This window comes from Schistocerca americana, chromosome 2 (genome assembly GCF_021461395.2).
Source record: "Schistocerca americana isolate TAMUIC-IGC-003095 chromosome 2, iqSchAmer2.1, whole genome shotgun sequence".
Classification (NCBI taxonomy): Eukaryota; Metazoa; Arthropoda; class Insecta; order Orthoptera; family Acrididae; genus Schistocerca; species Schistocerca americana.
In genome coordinates, this window is record NC_060120.1 from 104025272 (window position 1) to 104047813 (window position 22542).

The 22542-nt window shown below is 43.6% G+C and overlaps 1 protein-coding gene across 1 annotated transcript in view; it reads right to left on the reverse strand.

Moving 5' to 3' along the window:
* Positions 1-22542, reverse strand: part of LOC124595947 (clavesin-1-like) — a 220311-nt gene that overhangs the window by 97853 nt on the left and 99916 nt on the right. Inside the window, exon 3 of the mRNA XM_047134869.1 lies at positions 14037-14131. Coding sequence (XP_046990825.1) covers positions 14037-14131 — 95 coding nt within the window. The remainder of the gene's footprint in view (positions 1-14036; positions 14132-22542) is intronic.

Consider the following 22542-nt stretch of genomic DNA (forward strand, 5'->3'; position numbering starts at 1 on the left):
AATCAATTACAAAATTTACTTTTTTGTTAATGAGGCACTGGAGACTGCGGCTCGCTTGTACCAAAGTATTCAGAAAATGTCAACAAGTTCCGATATTTTGTCAGTGGAGTTCGGAGTCACCCCGTAGATGCACAGCTCGGGCGCCAACCCATGCATTCAGGTGGCGCACGTACTGTAATTTTCCGCTTATGCAAGGCGTCCAGCGCGAAACAAATTGCTCGCATAAAAAGTTAGAAACTGATACTTCCGGAAGGGAGACAGAGAGAAAGTGTGGAGGAGGCTCGCCTCTGAAGTCGGTCCTGAGGCTGCGGAGTGTGGACGGAAGTAGGAGGAAGCGAACGGCCAGCGGAGAAAGCAGTCGCGCAACTCGCGGAGGGCGTGTGGAACCTGCTTGCGTCGCCGACAGCAGCCCGGCGAACAGCGCACGGGTCGCTACACCCGCTGACCCCTCCACAACGGCGCAGAGATACGAAGGTCACTGTCCCATCTGTCACAATGCGCGGTTCGGGCATCCGCTACGCCATCTCGTGTGCCGAGTAGAGATGGGTCGAACTCGTTCATTCCCGTGAACTACTTCATTCATTTCACTCTTTGCCGTGAAGCGTTCAAATGAAGTAGTTCATTCATGAAGTACGAAAGCCTGGCGAAGTTGCCCAGTTCGCCGCTCAGCCGCGGCTACGCTCGCTTCGCCTCGCTCGTACAATGAAGCTTCGTAATACTTCATAATTTTACCAACAGATGGCCGAACTATGCAGTAACGTGCACGCAACGTTTTAAGCTCTTACAGCGTCTGAGTTAAATAGAGCATGGTCGAAGGGGACAAAGGAAAAATAAACAGAGAAGCCTGTCACATATAAAGAAGGTATATTGTATTTAATCTTGCTCGACATTTTCTCATGAAGCGCCCAAAAAAGTCTTTATCTGCCGAATGAAACATTATTTGTTGTATTCATGGACTGAAAACTAGGGCTACCAACGAAATGCAGTCCAATTGTATGTTCCTTTTAAAATTTAATCCAAAATAGAATGAGTATGTTTACCACTGTCACAAAGTCTATGTACCTACGTTAAGTAATTATTCAGAAGTTTTCCTGTAGATTTTATTTTTGTTGAGAATAGTAACCCTCCTTCAAAACGTAAAGTGTCACCTGTAGTCATTGGTACGATTTCAGGTAAAAACCCTTTTTCAGTGTTATTAAGAAACCTTTTATTTTCATGTTGGCTGTGCGTGCTCACACAGCCAGCCTCTTCGTTTGTATCTTTAATATTCATTTGTCTGCAAGCGCTGCCAACGGTAGGCTACCCGTAGACGCTAAGTATAACTGCACAAATAGTCACGGTTAATAATGTCAGCACTGCAGAAAGCAAACTGACGCCGCTTTCCCCTCGCCCCTCACCAACCCAACCCTCGTAAACCTATCGTTCTCCACAAACACCGCGCGATTCGTCGACAGGCAATAGAGGGAGGATTGAAGTGAAGGGAGGATGAGTGACGTAGCGCAGATGTAGTGGGAGAGGGAGAGGAGAAGAGAGTGAGTGAACTAGAAAAAAGTGAGGAGTGTGCTATCTCTGAAGAGTTTGAAGTACCAGTTTATTGAAACTGAGTGGTTAGTTCACACTTCACTGGAGTGAAGCGTTCATTTGAACGATTCATTCACGAGCTCCCCACCACTAGTGCCGAGCTCTTGCACGCGTGACACGTAGCTTGTGTCCCAGGTGTACTGTATTACGATGAGGATTCTGCTTCACTGCCAGGAAAGGGTAAAACCATCAGCAATGACGGCCGAAGATTTCCGGCACACCGTCTTACTGCCAACGACCTCATCAAAGAGGACAAAGGAGCTAACAAAGGTTCAGGGCATCCTTTAGCACCTGCGGAGAAAAACTGACCGTAAAAGGCGGAATAATAAGCAATGATCAACGACATGAAGATGCATAACCGCAATGGAAACAATTGAGGTACATATTCCAGAATGAGATTTTCACTCTGCAGCGGAGTGTGCGCTGATATGAAACTTCCTGGCAGATTAAAACTGTGTGCCGGACCGAGACTCGAACTCGGGACCTTTGCCTTTCGCGGGCAAGTGCTCTAGCGTATTGTGTATCCGCAGAGCATGTGGCCTGCAATTGGAAAGTGTCATTATGATTTTTTGTTGGTGAAACATTCCAGATTAGTCCCCCATTCGGATCTCTGGGGGGGGGGGTTGTCAGGGGGAGGTGACAATGAGGGAAAAACTGAATAACCGGTAACAGGATAATGGTCTACGAATCACAACGTGGAAAGCCAGAAGCCAATCTGGTATAGAAGCTAAAAAATCTGAAAGGCAGATGCAAAGGTTCAGTCTAGATATAGTGGGAGTCAGTGAAGTGAAAAAGGGAACAGGATAAGGATTTCTCGTCAGATCAGTATAGGGTAATATCAACAGCAGCAGAAAATGGTATAATGGGAGCAGGATTCGTGATCAAAAGGAAAATGGGGCAGAGAGTGTTATTATGGACAGTATAGTGATAGTGCTGTTATTAGATTCGGCTGCAAACCGACGCCAACAACAGCGGTTCAGATATACATGTCGACGTCACAAGCAGAAAGTGAACGGATAGAGAAAGTATATAACGGGTAGTTCAGTAAAATTTAATAGTCCTGGGGACTGGAACGCGGTTATAGGCGAAGGAGTAGAGGAAAGGGTTACAGGAGAATATGAGCTCGGTAGTGGGAATAAGAGAGGAGAGAAAGGTTCAGTTCTCCAATATATTTCAGCTAGTAACAGCAAATACAGTGTTCCAAAATCACAAGAGGACGACGTATAATGTGAAACAAACTGGACACACATTAAGTTTACAGATGAGTCAGTCCCACTGAGGCAGAGATTCAGACGTCAAACTGTGCACTGAAAGCCGTGAGCACGAACAGATATAGATTCACATCACAATTTAGTAACGAAGAGTAGACCTAAGATTAACACATTAGTCTGGAAGAATCAACGTGGAACTGAATTAGATACTGTATCACTGAGGAATTATGATGTGTTTCAAGCTGCCTAAGGCAGTAAATACTATGATATTCGTTATCACAGCAAGCAGTTCAGCTGAAGAGGAGTGGATATCTCTTACGAGGGCATCTTAGAAGTTGGAAAGAGGTATTTATGCCTAAGGAATATAACTGAAAAAAAGAAAAAAAACCTTTGGGTGCCAGAAAAAATACTTCAATTCATCGGTTGAATGAAATAAAAACATGCTAAAGAGAATAGTAGAATACAGCAGTGCAAGACACTTAGGAATGAAATAAACAGAAAGTGTAGGAGTTCCAAGGGGAAATGACTGCAGGAAAAATGTGCAGAAATCTGAAAAGAAATGATTGTCGGAAGGACAGATTTAGGACACAGGAAAGTCTTAACAGTCTTTCTTTGAAATTAAAAGCGAATGCGTCACATTAAGAATGCAGTAAGGTTTTCACTGTTAAACGCAGAGAAATAGCATATAGGTGGAAAGTACACTGCCTCTACGAAGGGGAAGAACTGTCTGATGACGTGATAGATAAGGGAATGGGAGCCAATGTGGAAGAGATGGGGGGATCCAGTATCAGATGGTTCAAATGAATCTGAGCACTATGGAACTTAACATCTGAGGTCACCAGACCCCTAGAACTTAGAACTACTTAAACCTAAGTAACCTAAGGACATCACACTCATCTATGCCGGAGGCAGGATTCGAACCTGCGACCGCAGCGGTCGCGCGGTTCCATACTGAAGCGTCTGGAACCGCTCGGTCACAACGGCCACTGCCGCACGGCTTGTACTGAGTACGGCCACTGCATTGGAATCTGACCTTGACGCCGAAGTAGTATCCTGGGACAAAACGCTTCTATACGCCACGATTTCTCGGCTGTTTAATTCCGACGGATGCTAATTGACGATTCTGCATGTTAGACCAGCCATAACACGACGTTCTCAAAAATTTTACTAATTTGAAAATAAGATCACATAAATGGATTACAATTTTGTTTAAAATTTCCTGTCTTTCCCCACTCAGACATCAAATGGGCCATGTTTGTCAATGAGGTAACCACATACTTCGCAGAACAACTAACATGCTTGGAACAGCTGTCACACGCATTGCAGGGTTATATCACCTCTTTTTGAGCAGCACCCGGTAATTGCATGACTCAGCACACCGAGGGCAATCTAGACTTGCAACAGTTACAGGGCGGCAGTGGGTGTAGGTGCGATTTAATAGCGGGCCTGTTCGTCAATCTCCGGCATTTTTATGACTAATTAGGACAAGGAAGTAAGACTGCTGTTTTTCAGAAGTGACATTTCTACAGCTATCTCTGCTGTCTGGAACCAATTAGCTTAATTTTTATTCTGTAGAACATAATCGCCAATTAAACTTTTAATGAAAAACCGAAGACGAAGATCGAACAGGAGGGAGCAGGGGCGGATGCACTGGGGACATATTTTGGAGGGCTATAATTCAGCTCCACATCCGGCCACGCAGATTTAGTTTCTCTAGGATTTACCCTAAAACCGCTTAAGGCAAATATCAGCATGGTTCCTTTGTAAACAGGGTCAATTCCCTTTTCCATCCAACCCCAGAATCCGTGCTTATGCTTCGTCCCCGATGATCCGATCGTCGACGGGACATTAAACCCAGATCATCCTCCTTTTCGAAGACCTAGAGAGAAACCACAATAGCTTATGTGCTACGTAAGTACTTTTAGCGTCTATTTTGCATTAGTGATCATTACACTGAATAGCTCGCTACATAACTGTTGAAACTTGCGGTCGGATTAAAACTGTGTGCCGGACCGAAACTCGAACTCGCGACTTTTGCCTTTTCCGGGCAAGTGCTCTACCGAGTTCTAGTTTCAGTCCGGCACACAGTTTTAATCCGCCGGGCGAGGTGGCGCAGTGGTTAGCACACTGGACTCGCATTCGGGAGGACGACGGTTCAATCCCGCGTCCGGCCATCCTAAATTAGGTTTTCCGTCATTTCCCTAAATCGATCCAGGCAAATGCCGACTTCCTTTCCCGTCCTTCCCTAATTCGATGAGACCTATGACCTCGCTGTTTGGTCTCTTCCCACAAACAACCCAACCCAACCCCAACCCAGTTTCGTTCAAATGGCTCTGAGCACTATGGGACTTAACTTCTGAGGTCATCAGTCCCCTAGAACTTAGAACTACTTAAACCTAACTAACCTAAGGACATCACACACATCCATGCCCGAGGCAGGATTCAAACCTGCGACCGTAGCAGTCTCGCGCGACAGTAAGTGACCGCGAGTCGAGTGACATGGTCTGAACACGATAGTAGGTGCTGTTGTAAAAACATTTTCATGAATGCTACTACTTGAAAATTGTCACTGACTAACAGTTTTGACTGACGTAAATATATCAGGTTGTGCTAAGTCTTCAGTGCGCCAATACTTCCGAAAAGATATCGGTCAAATCCTCCAGTTACATGTGTAGGTACCACTAACTGCAGCATCAACAGTTTATTAAGACTGGTGCTGTGTAGGCAACTACATAAATTATTTTTTTGCTACGATAAATGTTTCGTTTTAGTCTTTTCAAAATAGCCAATGGTAGGATTTTCTCGTCCATTTATTTTATTTAATGTGGATGATACCTGCATTCACGTTTCACTAGAATATTCCGCTTCAGCTCTGGTGCTGTAAATGAAAAGTGAACGACACACAACAAGGCGGACGTTACAGCCTACTGGTAAAGTAGGAGACCAATAACACAAATAGGTCTATGGACAGTCGCGGGACGGAGAAGAGAGCGATAGGAGGGACATGCTCCTCCGGGCCTCTTATTACCCCTTGCAGTCAACCGTATCAGCTGCCCACCGTACCCGCTGTCTGGACTCCAGCCAGACTGAAGCAGTGCTACCGTCGCACTGCTATTTATGGGCGAGTATGACTTCCGGTGCGCACTATGCCCACTGATACATCTTCGCAGAAAATCTGTTTTTCAAAGCTCCGCACTGTTATTCCTTGAAACCAGCGTTCATTCTGTGTGTTGCAACTCTGATAAATGAGATGGTCGCCAAGATCTTAATAAACTGAAGGGCTTTCTTCAACTGAAGCCCTCCCCATTTATTGGGTTTTCTGACGTGTATGTTTCCATAAAATATTTAATTGCGTTGTCCTAGAATCTTTACATTTGTACCACGATTATGTCTTCTTGCAATTCATTTCACGATTATACTCTAAGCAGTGCTCGGTGACAAAGTTTTCTTCATTGTCTTAGTCCCGTGTGGCATTGATCTTTCTGCACATCTCCTCAACTGTTCTAACATTCTGCCTCACTTAGGACAGGCCACACTCGCGTCGAGTGCGGTACACGCCAAGCTTTCGGAGACCTACACCGACTTTCATATTTTAAACGGAGAATAAAATACATATAGTGCCACGTTACTGCATAATTAGTCTACAGTTTACACTAAGGTATTTGATACATCGTGTATAACACCAGTTTCAGACCACTTCTAGTAGCATGTGAGAAAAGGGAATACACAATTCCGTGCGATCTGTTGTTTCTCTTATCACGATCCTAATTTCTCCCTATGTAGATGGGAGCCACCCAAATATTTTGGCATTAGGAAGACAAAGTTCGTGATCGAAATTTCTTGAAAAAGCTAGTAGCAATGAAAACTGCCTTTTTTTTTGTGAATGCCACCCCAAGTTGTTTATCGCCGGCCGCTGTGGCCGAGCGGTTCTAGGTGCTTCAGTCGGAACCGCGCTGCAGCTACGGTCGCAGACTCGAATCCTGCCTCGGGCGGGGATGTGTGTGATGTCCTTAGGTTAGTTAGGTTTAAGTAGTTCTAAGTCTAGGGGACTGATGACCTCAGATGTTAAGTCCCATAGTGCTCAGAGCCATTTGAACAATTCTTTTTGTTTATCACATTCTTGACACTTTCTCCTAGTTAGTGATAACGTAAAACGAGCTGCACTTCTCTGTATTTTTCGACATCCTCCGTCAATCCTATCCGGTACAGAAATACTCCAGAAGACGACGGACAAGCGTAGCGTAGGCAGCCTTTTCTAAGTAATTTTTTAATTCGTTGTGTTGTTCTGATGACTTTACCTTTGACGGTCAACTACAGCATCATCTGTAAACAACACAGAGAGCTACTCAGATTGTCTCCTAAATCGTATATACAGGGTGATTAGGAACAGTCTGTAGAGCTTTTAAGCTTGTTGTAGGGGACGTTGTGATGAGAAATAATTTTTAAGAAAAAAATAGGATATTTTGCCCTTTTTCCGAGTTATTTAGCGTTGAAGTTAGCCAATCAGGTTGTTACGAGCGCTATTTCAAGCACTTTCAAGCGTTAAAATGTGGTCTCTCTCTCTCCGTCCGAACAGGACTTGGAAGGCCCAACGGTACCGACGGCCGCCGTGTCGTCCTCAGCCCATAGGCGTCACTGGATGCGGATGTGGAGGGGCATGTGGTCAGCACACCGCTCTCCTGGCCGTATGTCGGTTTACGAGACCGGAGCCGCTACTTCTCAGTCAAGTAGCTCTTCAGTTTGCCTCACAAGGGCTGAGTGCTCCCCGCTTGCCAAAGCGCTGGGCAGACCGGATGGTCACCCATCCGATTGGTAGCTCAGCCCGACAGCGCTTAACTTCGGTGATCTGACGGGAACCTGTGTTACCACTGTGGCAAGGACGCTGGCCGTTAAAAATGCGGTAATGCACAGAAATCTATAGATCCCTGAGTTACCACATGTTCAAATGCCCATTTCCAGTTAAAAATGTGCCGTTTTCTAAAGTGTCAGTTTTAAGCTAGTTGTACGCAAACCACGTTTGTTCGGTTTGAAGAAATTTAACTAAAGAACACGTTTGGCAACACTGTCTCTGGCAGGCAGCCTAAATTTCTTAAATTTATTTAACTTCAATGTTAAGTAACTCAAACCGCGCAACGCACGAAGCTTGTTTCGGAATAGTTGCTTCCCAGCACAGCCTCCCCTACAACACCCTAAAGGTTTTCGGACTGTTTCTGACTACCTTGTATAGATTAACAACTTCATAGACATATACCGATCTTTGTGAAGGTTGGGCCAGCATGAGGCAGATAAGTTATCCTTGTCTTTTTCTTTCTCGGTCTTATCCTCTTCGTTGGTCGTCGTTTATTTAGACTGCAACGCCAGTTCAGTTTACCGATCTGAGAACCTATTTCTTCGTAACACTATCCTTGTTTTAATTTTGTAGTCTGTATAAGACTGTATGAAAGCATCCGAGCTTTATGGCGCGCTGAGTCTGTAACATGGAATTGTTTGTGACGGGATCCTGTCAGTTATGTAAACAGCAGTCTGACACCAAAAATACGTCACTGTTTGTGAAATATTCACTATCGCTCGAGGTCTCCAGCACCACTTACACTATATTTTGGAACGAATGCAGCTACACCAGTTAAAACTGTAATGTAGGAGATGAGCTCCGTCATTGAAGTCTGAAGCATTTTGTCCCTGTCCATCTGTCATCCACTCACCCATCCACACTGTACATAATACAGGGTGTCCAGCCAAGGAGACCGTGATTAATGTCAAAGATGTTACAATTTTATACAGAAGTTGTGCAGAAGTTTCGAAATAGTTCGAAAAGCTAATAGACGGCACTGTACGCTGTCCACTTTTTACAGTATCAGCGTGAATAATTGAACTTGTCCTCTGCAAGCAATCTTTGCTGTCTCATCGCAGTCTTTTCGACAAGTCCATCACTCGCAGAACAGAGGTGGAGCAAACGAACAACGAAATTTGCCATTACAACCTGTAGTGTCTCAATGGAAATTTAAGTTCGTCCAGCATGGTGGGATGGTTCCGGTAGAGAGTGTCTTTTGATGTGCCCCCACAAAAAAATGAGCACAAGAAATCGAATCAAGTGAATACGCAGCCCGATCCATCCCTGCGCCAGTGAATTTGCAATAATCCGACGCAGTGACTCTATTCTCGAAGTAGGCCTATTCATCAAGAACACAACACACCTGTTCTCTGCAACGTGATCTGGGCCCATCCTTCATGAATCACTCCGTGGCTGGTCGATCTTCTGATGTTAGCTGTTTTGAGACAAAATGTTCCAAAATTACAACGCAACGTTCACCAGCAATCGCTTCTCCCTTGAAAAAGGGGCTAATAATGCGCCTGCTGCATCAAGAAACCCAAAGAGTAACTGTCGGAGAATACAGTGGTTTCGCTTCACACAAATGCGTGTTTTTTGGAACTCCAAAATCATCAGTTTTGTTTCCTCACGACTATTCAGGTGGGAGAGTGCTACATCTATGAATCAGATACAGCCAATATCAAATCCACCACTATTAACCATTGCGATAATCTGGGTCGCAATGTCAGCCCTCTGTCGTACAGCTCGTATACGTATGGTCTGGTGCCTTTGGATTGAAACAAGTTTAGCCTCTTTCTCACCATTTTCTGCGTCCTGGAGCGCTTCAAATCAGCATCTGCTGCTGTTCCGACAGATTTCCTTGGCTTTTGCTCAATAATTCCAGAAACTGTGTAGACATTTTCAGGAGTAGCTACGGTTTGCCTGGGGTCAACATTCCACGCTAGATCTGTGGTGTCACCGCCAGACACCACACTTGCTAGGTGGTAGCTTTAAATCGGCCGCGGTCCATTAGTGCATGTCGGACCCGCGTGTCGCCAATTTCAGTGAGAGCAGACCGAGCGCCACCACACGGCATGTCTAGAGAGACGTACTAGCACTCGCCCCAGTTGTACGGACGACGTAGCTAGCGATGCACACTGACGAAGCCTCGCTCATTTGCAGAGCAGATAGTTAGAATAGCCTTCAGCTAAGTCAATGGCTACAACCTAGCAAGGCGCCATTAGCCTTACATAGCTTGTATCTAAAGAGTCTCACTTGTAGCGCCACAATCTCCAGATGTACAACAAGGATGGATTAAAGTTAAGTATTCCAGAAGCTACGTACTTTTCTTTATAGCATTCATTACGTATCCTGTTTCAGACCTCACGCCATCCTTCGTGAGCTTATAGCGTGCATTGCGGTCCCCTCAAACCACACTGTGTCGGCACTTCTGTCGACACATCAAGATCACCAACCACGCTGCCTGTCCGTTGGAATTTACCATACAGCTTGCTAATGTTTTTCGCATCCTGGCCTTTTGGAACATTAAATAAAATTTGAAAATTGGCCTTGTTGCTGTAGGACTGTGTTCTAATCTGTGGGATTCCAGTACCCGAGGGACACGTTAACCTTATCTCACGTTTCAACGGTGAAATTGCCGTATTTCAGCAGCGGCGCACTGTCTATAGGCGCTACGTATTGTGATTCTAGCACGATCTGTTAGCAACTTTTCGAACTATTTCGCAACTTTTGTATAAAATTCTGAAAGCGTTCACAATCAACGTACCGTTTGACGCACTCGTCTATCAATATTAGTTTCCGAGATACTTAATTTTGAAATCAGGGACTCCCTCGCTGGACACCCTGTACGTAAAACTCATTATCCACACGTTCTGGCACTCGACAAAAAAATTGTAACATGAATACTGGAACAACATATTAAAAAATACTGTAACCATATGAATATTTCTACAACCAGTTTTCAAGTATTAATGTCAGTAGTTAATGTTTCATCGCAAAATGGTTTATTGATATAATGCAGAAAAGCTCCAATGAAAAAAAAAAAAAAGTAACCGCGTTTATATAAATGAAGGCGCAGTGTTGACATCAGTATGAAACCAAATTTCAAACATAGCATTTTCAATATAATCACAACAAAAGGACTGCTGACTGCACAAATTTCTGAAGGACGGTAACAATTAACCACAAACAATGAGGAAAAATCAACTGTCTCCGTCGTGATTTTACAGTTCAACCGAAAGATATTCCGCTGCAAAACTTGTCTAATAAAGCAGTTCAGTTCCTGATGCGCTCCTCAAATAGAAATTCCAGTTACTGGGAAAGCCTGTGTTAGTGCCAAGGACGTACCACGCAAGTAAAAACGTGGCTCATTTCTTCTAATAGAATTGAGCGTAGCGGACGTGCCCGCTCATTACGTGGAAAATGGAAAATACCAACAGGCTATGGGTGTGAAGGACAACCGTCACAAAGCCGAGGACTGCGTCATGAAGATTAAGCAGAGAATTAAAACGATGTACGACTGCAGCTTAGATGTCTGTGTGTGAACGCGAATAATAAAAATCTTTCTTGTGAGAAAAGGCGACCCTAACTGCCAGAGTAGCACATTAGCATCAGGAAAGAACATAAATCTTGACCTTTCAGTTCCACAAGTCAACATGACTTCTGTGATTCTGTTCTTTGTGTGACTGCTTCATTTTTCCCTTATGTAAAGGAAAATATAAGTATTTCCTTTTACACAGAAGACATTGCTTTGTATGATTTTTTCGGTTTATTTACTGAATGTTTTGGAAGTTTGTATTCCATATTCTCAAAGAACAAGGTTTAGAGAACAAAACCACTGCAATTATTGGCGAAACACTGAACAGGAAAAAATGTAAGGTAAAGGTCAGGGGAGATATTTCGGAACATTTTGAAATCAATACAGGAGTCAAACAAGATTATGGACTCTCTTCATTACTTTCCAAATGTGTTTTAGGAGACGTAATCCAAGAGTGACGAAACTAAAATTATGCTTAAAACTGACGAAACAATCGAATCAGCAACAACCGATATTAAGATAAACTGCCTAGCTTTCGCAGAGACCTAACGATTCTACGCCAGGACTTTCACTCAGCACAAGACAATATTCAAATAAAAGCAGAAAAAGCAATTCTCAAAATATCATTAAGAAATTACATGTCTGGCAATAATTTGGCTGTCTTACGCCTAACAATATGCACTCCGTCTTCAGGCCACAAGTGGCCCATCGGGACCATCCGACCGCCGTGTCATCCTCAGTTGAGGATGTGGGGCGTGTGGTCAGCACACCGCTCTCATGGTCGTTATGATGGTTTTCTTTGATCGGAGCCGCTAATATTCGGTCGAGTAGCTCCTCAATTAGCATCACGAGGCTGAGTGCACCCCGAAAAATGGCAACGGCGCATGGCGGCTGGATGGTCACCCATCCAAGTGCCGGCCACGCCCGACAGCGCTTAACTTCCGTGATCTCACGGGAACCGGTGTATCCACTGCGGCAAGACCGTTGCCACGCCTAACAATATAATCCTTCAAAACTGAGAGAGAACCTCACTTCAAATCATTTTAGGAGTAACCATACAGGAGACTTGCCTAGGAAAGATTGATCGTGAATTTCGTCACCACAAAATGGAAACAGTTTTTAGGAATGCAAACAGATATCTGCAACATGAAAATTCATCTTAAAACACACAAAACAAACACTACGGCACAGCAACGAAATCAGAGTTTCTTTATGGGGCTGGAAACTCGTTCTAAACTTGGAGACATTGAAGAAATTTAAGTCCAAACTAAAGACAATATGAATATACAAAGAGCAAATACAGAAAGAGGAAAGTACTCCATCGTTTTTTCGGATGTGAAAAAATCCATTCCGGGCAGTGATATTTTGCGGAAATCTGTAGTAAAACTGAAACAGTAAAATGGATCGGTGCAGTAAAGGAAGATAAGGATGATGAAGCGCATTCATAGAGAACGAAAGTAATATAGGCACAAAGAAAAGCTAGAACAGAACTCTGAAAATGACCCTGTTGTACATCGGAGGCTCGAAAACGTGAATAATAATAATAATAATAATAATAGATCACATCACAAGCGGATGTACAATACTAGCAAATACAGAATACACCAGAAGGCATGACAATGTAGCAAAAATAATACATCAACAACTTGCCATACAACATAAACTAATAAAACAACACGTTCCCACATACAAGTATGCACCACAAAATGTACTAGAGAATGATGAATAAAAATTATACTGGAACAGAACCATTATAACAGGTAAAATAACACCACATAACAAACCTGACATCATACTCACCAATAAAAAGAAGAAATTAACACAACTAATCGAAATATCCATACCCAATACAACAAATATACAGAAGAAAACAGGAGAAAAACTTGAAAAATTCATCCAACTGGCTGAGGAAGTCAAGGACATGTGGCATCAGGATAAAGTTGACATTATACCAATTATACTATCAACTACAGGAGTTATATCACATAATATCCATCAGTACATCAACGCAATACAGCTACATCCAAACGTATATATACAACTACAGAAATCTGTAATTATTGATACATGTTCAGTGGCCCGAAAGTTCCTAAATGCAATGTAACATATACCGTACAATTAAAAGGAAGTCACGCTTGATCAAGGTCCGCGTCACTTTCCATTTTTAACCAGACATAACGTCTGAGAAAGGAAAGAAATGATAATAGTAATAAGAATAATGTTAGTAATAGGTGTTATTTGTGTTGGTAATTATCTCTTATCACCTTTACAGGGACACAAGTCCAGGCAGAAATATAGAATGATACTTCATATTTTTTAGCATGTACAGTTCCTTGTCTGACGTAACACAGAGCCTTAATGCCCTAATGTAGTGAGGCTAAATGAAATAAATAAATAAGTAAATAAATCACATGTAGAATGTTATTCAAAGATGGCGACAGGAAACAGGAATTTTGAACGTGCACAAAAGCTGAAGAAAAGGCTGATTTTTGCATCAAATGACGCAAAAAAAACAAACAAATGTGTGTGAAATCTTATGGGACTTAACTGCTAAGGTCATCAGTCCCTAAGCTTACACACTACTTAACCTAAGTTATCCTAAGGACAAACACACACACCCATGCCCGAGGGAGGACTCGAACCTCCGCCGGGACCAGCCGCACAGTCCATGACTGCAGCGCCTGAGACCGCTCGGCTAATCCCGCGCGGCTCAAATGACGCAAATCAACATTGCGTTCTAATACGTAACTGGTTCTCTTGCGCAGTCTGCAGTTGAAGAATTAAACGAGGATAATTACGATCACACAGCACAGGCGCACAATGTAGGGAAACAGCAACAGAGCCCCAGTATGACACCAGAGGCTGCCGCAGTACTCACCAGCTTGTGCGCGCGCTCCACGTGGAAACAGCGTGCCCTGAGGAAGCGCAGCAGGAACAAGTCGTCCGTGCGGTGTGGTTCCACCTCCCCGCGCTCTGAAACACCGAGCCGCCGGGTCATAAAAACCGCCCGCAGCTGCACTCAAGCTACTCACGTCATACCTTATTTACATACAGTTACTGCGTTTTGGTTACAGACGTTTCAAGGAGGTAAGCTTCGCTTCAGTGTCGCTCGTACTATTTGCTTTTTGATTCTGCTGTTGTGTAATAGATAGAAACGTTACCCGGGTGGAGAAGTTTGGTGCCCGATACTATAGGCGTACATATTGGTTGTCATTAGCCGACCTACAACGAGACTTCTGAAAATACAATGACAAAAATATACTGGGTTGGTGCGTAAGTTCGGAGCGTTTTTGGCAAGGTTTAATAAATACAAAAGATGCACGTAACAGATAATTTAGTCGTCATTAATATATTCTTCTTCACTTTACAGTCTTCCTGAACGTGAAGAGTCACTAAAGTCAAAGCGCCGGCCGGTGTGACCGAGCGGCTGTAGGCGCTTCAGTCTGGAACCGCGCGACCGCTACGGTCTCAGGTTCGAATCCTGCCTCGGGCATGGATGTATGCGCTGTCCTTAGGTTAGTTAGGTTTAAGTAGTTCTGAATTCTAGGGGACTGATGACCTCAGATGTTAAGTCCCATAGTGCTCAGAGTCATTTGAACCATTTTGAACTAAAGTCAAAGCGATCCTCTTTAAAACGAGGTAACTATTTTCTTGTCGTGCTCTGTCCATTGGCGTTATCCCCATACACGGGGCAAATGTCCCTGGGTTGCTTCCGCTGCCGTCAGCCCCTGTTTTGAACTCAGACAGAAGAACATGTAGGAAACGTTCGAATTTCTACACTTGGCACTTCATTTTCTAGCTTCCACAGTTCCATTCACTATATCCAAATGACAATATGAATGATCAATTCTGAACCAGAAATAAAAAAATGACAATCGATAAATGAACACTTATCTCTCGGAATACCATCTCGCGTCGCGTAAGACGTAACACCCCGTTTATTCCGGGGGAGATTGCACGTATCGGCTTGCGGTTTTCGGCGAATCATAGCAGACTGTGGGGCACATACGTTGGTACATGATGCACCATAATCACAACGTTTATATTGTCCTAGATAATGAGTCAAGTACATGTTTTTTAAATGGGACGCTATACTTTTTTTTACCATCATTCGAACGCTCTGGAAAAGACGCGTATAGTGATGTAACGCACGTTGCTATTGTGATTCAAACTTTTCCTAAAAGAGGGCGGATGAAGATTTACCGACGTTGCGTAGGCCGTGCATGCTGCACAGAGCACGGCAACTCTGCCCATGGGTCGCGCGAGGCGTGTTTACAGTCTGCAGCCACTTTCGACCGCCTCGACCTCCAATCGTACAATTTTTCCCAGCGTCTTTTAAGCGAAGTTTGAGTTACAATAGCAACATGCGTTACATCATTATACGCGTCTTTTCCCGAGCGTTCGAATGATGGTAAAAGAAGTATAGCGTCCCATTTAAAAATCATGTACTTGCCTCATTATCTCGGTCAATATAAACGTTGTGATTATTGTGCATGTACCGAAGTATGTGCCACATAGTCGGCTATGATTCGCCGAACACCGCTTGTCGATACGTGCAGTCGCCCCCGGAATAATGGGGGTGTTACTTCTTAAGCGACTCATCCTGTATATAAAATTAAAAAAAAGAATGCTACGAACTTACGGAGCAATCTAATATTATGCTCAGGTCGCTAGGAGCCTGAACACTCCAACATACATGTGCCCGCTACATTTACTGTTACCAGTCACATATTACAAATACTTCTAACACAACTTTAGGTAAGTAGGCCCCACTGCAAGTATGAGCGTGTTTAGTACGATAGTCGTAACAAAATATATATCACACAGTAAGATAGTGCAAAATAATCTCACAACTCTCAATGGCATGTAAATGGATGTTCGAACATCTGTAGCAGTTACCAAGACGGCATACGATTCCACCTGTAAGTCACCTGCATTCCGCCGCCCTCCACTAGAAATGGAGGCCGCCAAACCTACGTGACAAGTGAGTTGTACAATGTCTACGTGTTAGAGTAGATGGGACATTCTGCTAAACAAACACTTCTTGAGAAGCGCCAGCCAATCACGCGTTTGACACGCTCCATCCTGTCCGTGGTACTACTTCTGTCGCTCAGCCAGCTATTTCTCTTATATACTTTAGTTACCGGTGTATGATTAATGGCTCTAAAATGGTTCAAATGGCTCTGAGCACTATGGGACTCGACTGCTGAGGTCATTAGTCCCCTAGAACTTAGAACTAGTTAAACCTAACTAACCTAAGGACATCACAAACATCCATGCCCGAGGCAGGATGCGAACCTGCGACCGTAGCGGTCTTGCGGTTCCAGACTGCAGCGCCTTTAACCGCACGGCCACTTCGGCCGGCTTATGATTAATGTCTTTTCCGTTTTCTCAGACAGTATTTGGCACTCAGACTCGGTTAGCCACCCCCAGGAGCACCTGTAGCTGTCCTCGCTGCTGAGTGATGCACATTCGCGCTGATGTTTTGGTCTCCTGATGGCAACTTCCGACGCACCGGCACTGTGCGTATGGTTTTTGTCCTGTAAGCGGTGACGCTCTCTCGCATCGGCCACCATACGCAACGCACATAGAAACCAACGAAACGACTACCGTGTTCGTTGTAGATTCAGTTTATGTTCAATAGCTGCGTGGGAGGCTTTCATCATTTAAAATGTTAAATGTTAAAAGCGTCACCCCAATGGAGGTGTTAGATTTCACAAAAAATTTACATGTGTTGAAGTGTCAGATTTGGCGTAGTAGAACACCATCAAGTTACTAAAAAACAACCGAATACATTTTCTTTGACAATACTGTGAAACGGGTGGTTTCTTTGTGTCAATGGTATCTACAGTCGAAAATTTCTCCTAGTGATATCTGATCGCTGTAGCTTCCTGTTGAAGTTATTTACAGGTGTAAAACTACACACATCAAAAAAAGTTTTGCATCACTTCGGTTCCGAGAGTTCCGGAACCTGTACAGAAAATTGGAACAGGGATCAACATAAACATCATTTCCGCCCTCTTTATTACTTATGAGAACCACACACTGTATGTTGTTCCACCATACAGCGAGACCTGCAGAGTATCACGTTCTCTTGAATTTAGGCATGCCTGTATTCGTCGTGGCATACTATCCACAAGTTCATCACGGCACTGCTGGTCCAGATTGTCCCACTCCTCAACGGCGATTCGGCGTAGGTCCCTCAGAGTGATTGGTGGGTCACGTCGTCCATAAACAGCCCTTTTCAATCTATTCCAGGCATGTTCGATAGGGTTCATGTCTGGAGAATATGCAGACCACTCTAGTCAAGCAATGTCGTTATCCTGAAGGAATTCATTCACAAGATGTGCACGATGGGGGCATGACCTGTCGTCCATGAAGACGAATGCATCCCCAATATGCTGCCAACATCGTTGCACTATCGGTCGGAGAATGGTATTTACGTATCGTACAGCTGTTACGGCACCTTCCATGACCACCAGCGGCGTACGTCGGCCTCCACATGATGCCATCCCAAAACAGCAGGGAACCTGCACCTTGCTGCACTCGCTGGACAGTGTGTCTAAAGCGTTCAGCCTGACCGGGTTGCCTCCAAACACGTCTCCGAGGATTGCCTGATTGAAGGCATACGCGACACTCATCGATGAAGAGAATGTGATGCCAATCCTGAGCGGTCCATTCGGCATGTTGTTGGGCCCATCTGTCCCGCACTGCATGGTGTCCTGGTTGCAAAGATGGACCTCGCCATGGACGTTGGGAGTGAAGTAGCGCATCATGCAGCCTATTGCGCACAGTGTGAGTCGTAACACAATGTCCTGTGTCTGCACGAAAAGCATTATTCAACGTGGTGGCGTTGCTGTCAGGGTTCCTCCGAGCCATAATCGATAGTTAGCGGTCATCCATTACAGTAGTAGCCCTTGGGCGGCCTGAGCGGGGCGTCATCGATAGTTCCTGTCTCTATGTATCTCCTCCATGTGCGGACAACATCGCTTTGGTTCACTCCGAGACCTCTGGACACTTCCCTTGTTGAGAGCCCTTCCTTGCAAAAAATTAACAATGCGCACGCGATCGAACCGCCGTATTGATCGGCTAGGCCTGGTTGAACTACAGACAACACGAGCCGTGTACCTCCTTCCTGATTGAATCAGTTGTCTGACCCCCTCCGTCTCATAGGCGCTGCTCTTGCATGATTGTTTACATCTTCGGGCGGGTTTAGTGACATCTCTGAACTGTCAAAGGGGGCTGTGTCTGTGATACTACGTCCACAGTCAACGTCTATATTCAGGAGTTCTGGGAAACGGGGTGTTGCAAACTTCTGATGTGTGTAGATGTAAGTGCTGAAAAACATTGCTGCTGCGGTGGAGAAAGACATATGTACTGATGGAGAACAAAAAGTCGTTCGAGTAGAATAAACAGAAAATGGAGATTACTGTGTATTTTTCATGCACTCGATGCTGTTGTTATTTTACACTTTCGTATTCTGGCAGCCGCGTTAGACACGCCCGTGAAAGACGTCATAGTTACATGTGGTATGTATGTAATGGTCAATGGGCATTCTCATGGGTTGCGGGAGTGTGGGGAGGGAAGCTCTGAGGGCTCCAAAACTTGTAAAGGACTTCATCCAGAAGTAGCCGCCCCCAGTGTATACAACGGAAGAGACTAGATCAGAACCTCACTGAGTTACGCCTGAGTAGTCGATTCTAGCAGCCGTACGTTTCAATTTTAGTTTATTTCTGGGATATTTCTGCGGAAAGTTTAAGTGTCAACATTAACAAGCGTTGTTACTCCATTCGTCTTTTTAAGCGGTTACGTATGTCACAAAAATTAAGAAGTTATGAAATATACTTGCTTTACTACAAAGTTGGGACTATGAAACGAACAACGACAAATGAGAAAAATCGGCGAACAATAACATATGGCAAGCATTGACGAGGGAAGACATGACAGCATGATAGGACATGTGCTAAGACATTTACGGATTACGTCCTTGGTGCTAAAGGGAGCCTTAGAGGGTAATAATTGGGGGGAAAGAGAGAGACTTTAAATGAGGACGTAGGATGCACGTGCTTTTCTGAGACGAAGAGGATGACACAAGAGAGGCGTTTCTGACGGCATCATCAAATCAACCAGAAAACTAATGACTAAAAAAAAGAAGACCATATTACATTCCTGTTACTCCCGAAATTACCTTCACATCTATGGATTTCCCTCCGCTAAGAACAGCAGGCTGAGTTCTATGTGCTACGAAGTCTTGAGTTCAGTCACAATTCGGGCCCAGTACTCTGAAAATCTGTATTTTTTCGCGATACGACAGTACGGAGATGATCGAATGCCTTCCGGAAGTCAGACAATACGGCATCAACCTGCGCGCAGTTGTCTATGGCGTATTGTATCTAACGAATGAAAAAAGCGAGTTGACTTCAAGATTTCTGTTTCGGCAACACGTGTTCATATTTACAGAGGAGATTTTTTCTTATGAAGATGCAAAAACATTTCTATCACAGAAACAAAGTAAGACAAAAAAAAGATAAAATGTGAAATCAGTAGCAACTGTAAGTCATTAAGTCTTTGCAGAGTTTGAGTTCCTGTACCTAGAGCGGTACACAACTATTCCATAGTAAGGGTCTACGACGAGGTGAGGAAACCTGAGAATATCAAGACTAATTCAATAAAAAACCGGAATTTAAGAGAATCTATTACGAGAATGGAACGGAATACTTATTTACAATGCAATCCTTTTCAAGTTCTATTCACTGATGCCAGCGCTGGACAAGCTTCTCAATTCTACGTGCAAAGAATTTTTGGGGGCTTGTGCGTAACTTCTTCCTGGTCTTCCTCATCATCCGTGAATCTTCATCCACTAAGAGGTTTTTTCAGCGAGTTAAAAATGTGATAAGCTGAAGGCGGCAGATACGGGGAATATGCGGGTGTGGGAAGCAGACGAGCTCCAGGTCTCTGAAGGTATATAATGTGACTCAGGCAGTGTGTGCTCTAGCGTTGTCACGCACTAACAAGTCGCCGCTGGACACCAGTTCACGACGTGTCCTCAAAATTGCTGGCTTCTGTTACGTACTCCTCAGTACACAGTGGTAACGGGAGGTGGGCTACAGAATGGTGCAGCAGCTGCAGTCGTAGATAAGTTGGACAGGGCAGAAACGATTAGCGATCGCGTAAATTCAGCAAACAGAAAGTTTTGCTTCACATGTAGCCTTCTCCAAGCTTTGCGGAGAAACTTTAAAAAAGAACAAATAGCAGTGAAGTGCAGCTATTACAAGACGCAACAAAGGCGCACAGTGGAGAGTGAAGCTCCTGCTGCTAATGCATAAGCGAACTGTCGAGGGTTAACAGGTTGAGGACTATCAAATACTGCGATTGAACCGACCTTGTAGCATGGATTTTGTGCGTTAACCTGTTTCAGTCCATTCTTTCTAAATTCCCCATGAATTGGATTCTTCTCATCCGCTTTGTGTCTTATTTTGGAGATTTTTATATATATTTCGCATTGGGTTTTGGATAATGCACGCCACCTTTAGTTCTTGGTCCTAGGATTTTCCTCATTATTTTACGTTCTTTCACTTCTAATTCCTCTTTTAGTGTTCTTTGTTGGAGATTTAGTGTCTCAGACGCGTAGAGAGCTTCGGGTTTAATTACTGTTGCGTAGTGTCGTATTTTGCAGTTCCACGTGAGACTCATTTTGTTGTAAACTTTTTTGTTAAGTGAGACGCCGTCTCCATTTCCTGGACTCTTGATCTGACAGATTTCTTTTCATTACAATTTTATGCAATCCATTCACCTAAATATTTAAATTCTTTTACTCGAGAGATGTAGTTATTACCAATTTTGAGATCAGAAGGTGCATCTTTGATGTCAGTCATAAATTTTGTTTTTTCAAATGAAATTTTTAATCCTATTTTTGCTGCCTGTTCTTATAATAGTTCTAGCTATTTCTGTGCAGCGGAAATGTCTTGGGCGATCAATGCCATGTCGTCAGCAAATGCTAAACAGTCTAATTCTGTGCCCTCACGTTTTGGTCCCAGTCTGTGTGCTGGCGCACCTGCTTTTCTCCATTCTCGAACAATTTTTTCAAGAGCACAATTGAAGAGCACTGGGGACAGTCCATCCCCTTGTCCTTCTCCTGTGTCTATTTCAAATTCTGTGCTCAATTCTCCCATGGGTTTTACTTTGCATTTCGTCTCCGTGAGTGTTTCTTTTATGATGTTTGTTGTCTTTTGATCTAGTCGAAATTCTGCTAACACTTCAAAAAAGGATTCTCGGTCTATACTGTCATATGCTTTTTTTAAAGTCGACAAACGCTATGACGTAACTTTTGTTTGAAGTACTATGCAAATATTTCATCGAGTTTTTCAAGTTAAGGATTTGTTCTACGCATGATCGACCTTTTCTGAATCCACCTTGGTATTCGCCTAGTTCTGAATCCAGCCGAGGTTCTGCTCGGTTTAGTAGGACTTTAGACAGAATTTTCTGTGTTATTGACAATAGATTCCACGATAGTTGTTGGGGTCTGATTTACTTCCGTTTTTGTACAGAGGATATATGATTGCTGTCTTCCAATCTGTGGGGGTTTGTTCAGTTTTCCAGATTTCATCTATAATTTGAGTTTTGCAATAAGATTTTCTCCTGCATTTTTCCATAATTTTGCGATGATTTGGTCTTCTCCTGATGCTCTGTTATTTTTTAGTGACTGAATTATCTCTTTAATCTTCTGTAAACTTGGTGGCTTTGAGTCTGGGTTTCGTTGTATATGACGGAACTCAAATTTTTCTGCAGGCTTTCCACAATTCAGTACTTTAGAAAAGTATTTTGAAAGAATTTCACAGTTTTCGGTGTTGGTATGCGCAATTTCCCTATGTTCATTTTTCAGTTGGAGTGATGGAGGAGAGTAATTTGTTAATTTTTGTTTTAATACTCTGTAGAAATTTCGGGATTTGTTTTTCTTGAAATCATCGTCTATGTCTTGCATTTTTTTGGCTTCGTGTTGTTTACGGACTGATATCACAGTTTCAAATTTCACGCGTAAGGGTTTCATACGTAGCACTGTTCCCTTTTTGGCCCTTCAGCATGTAATGCTCAACAATTTCTCTCTTGTGGTCCCAAAACAAAGTCAGCAATATCAAAGCATTATTCAACTTCCAGTTCAAAATTTCTTGGATTTTAGAGAGGAAGAATGTCGCCACTCCACTGAAGCCCACTTTCATTCAGATTCGTAAAAATGCAGCCAATTTTCATCTCCTGTTAAACGATGAACAAATGCCTCCGCCTCAGCATCGTAGTGTCGCTTGCGCTCCCTACACATAATGATGCGCCATTCTTTCATTTATCACGTCAGATGTTTTGGAACCACTTAACACACACTTTCCTGAACA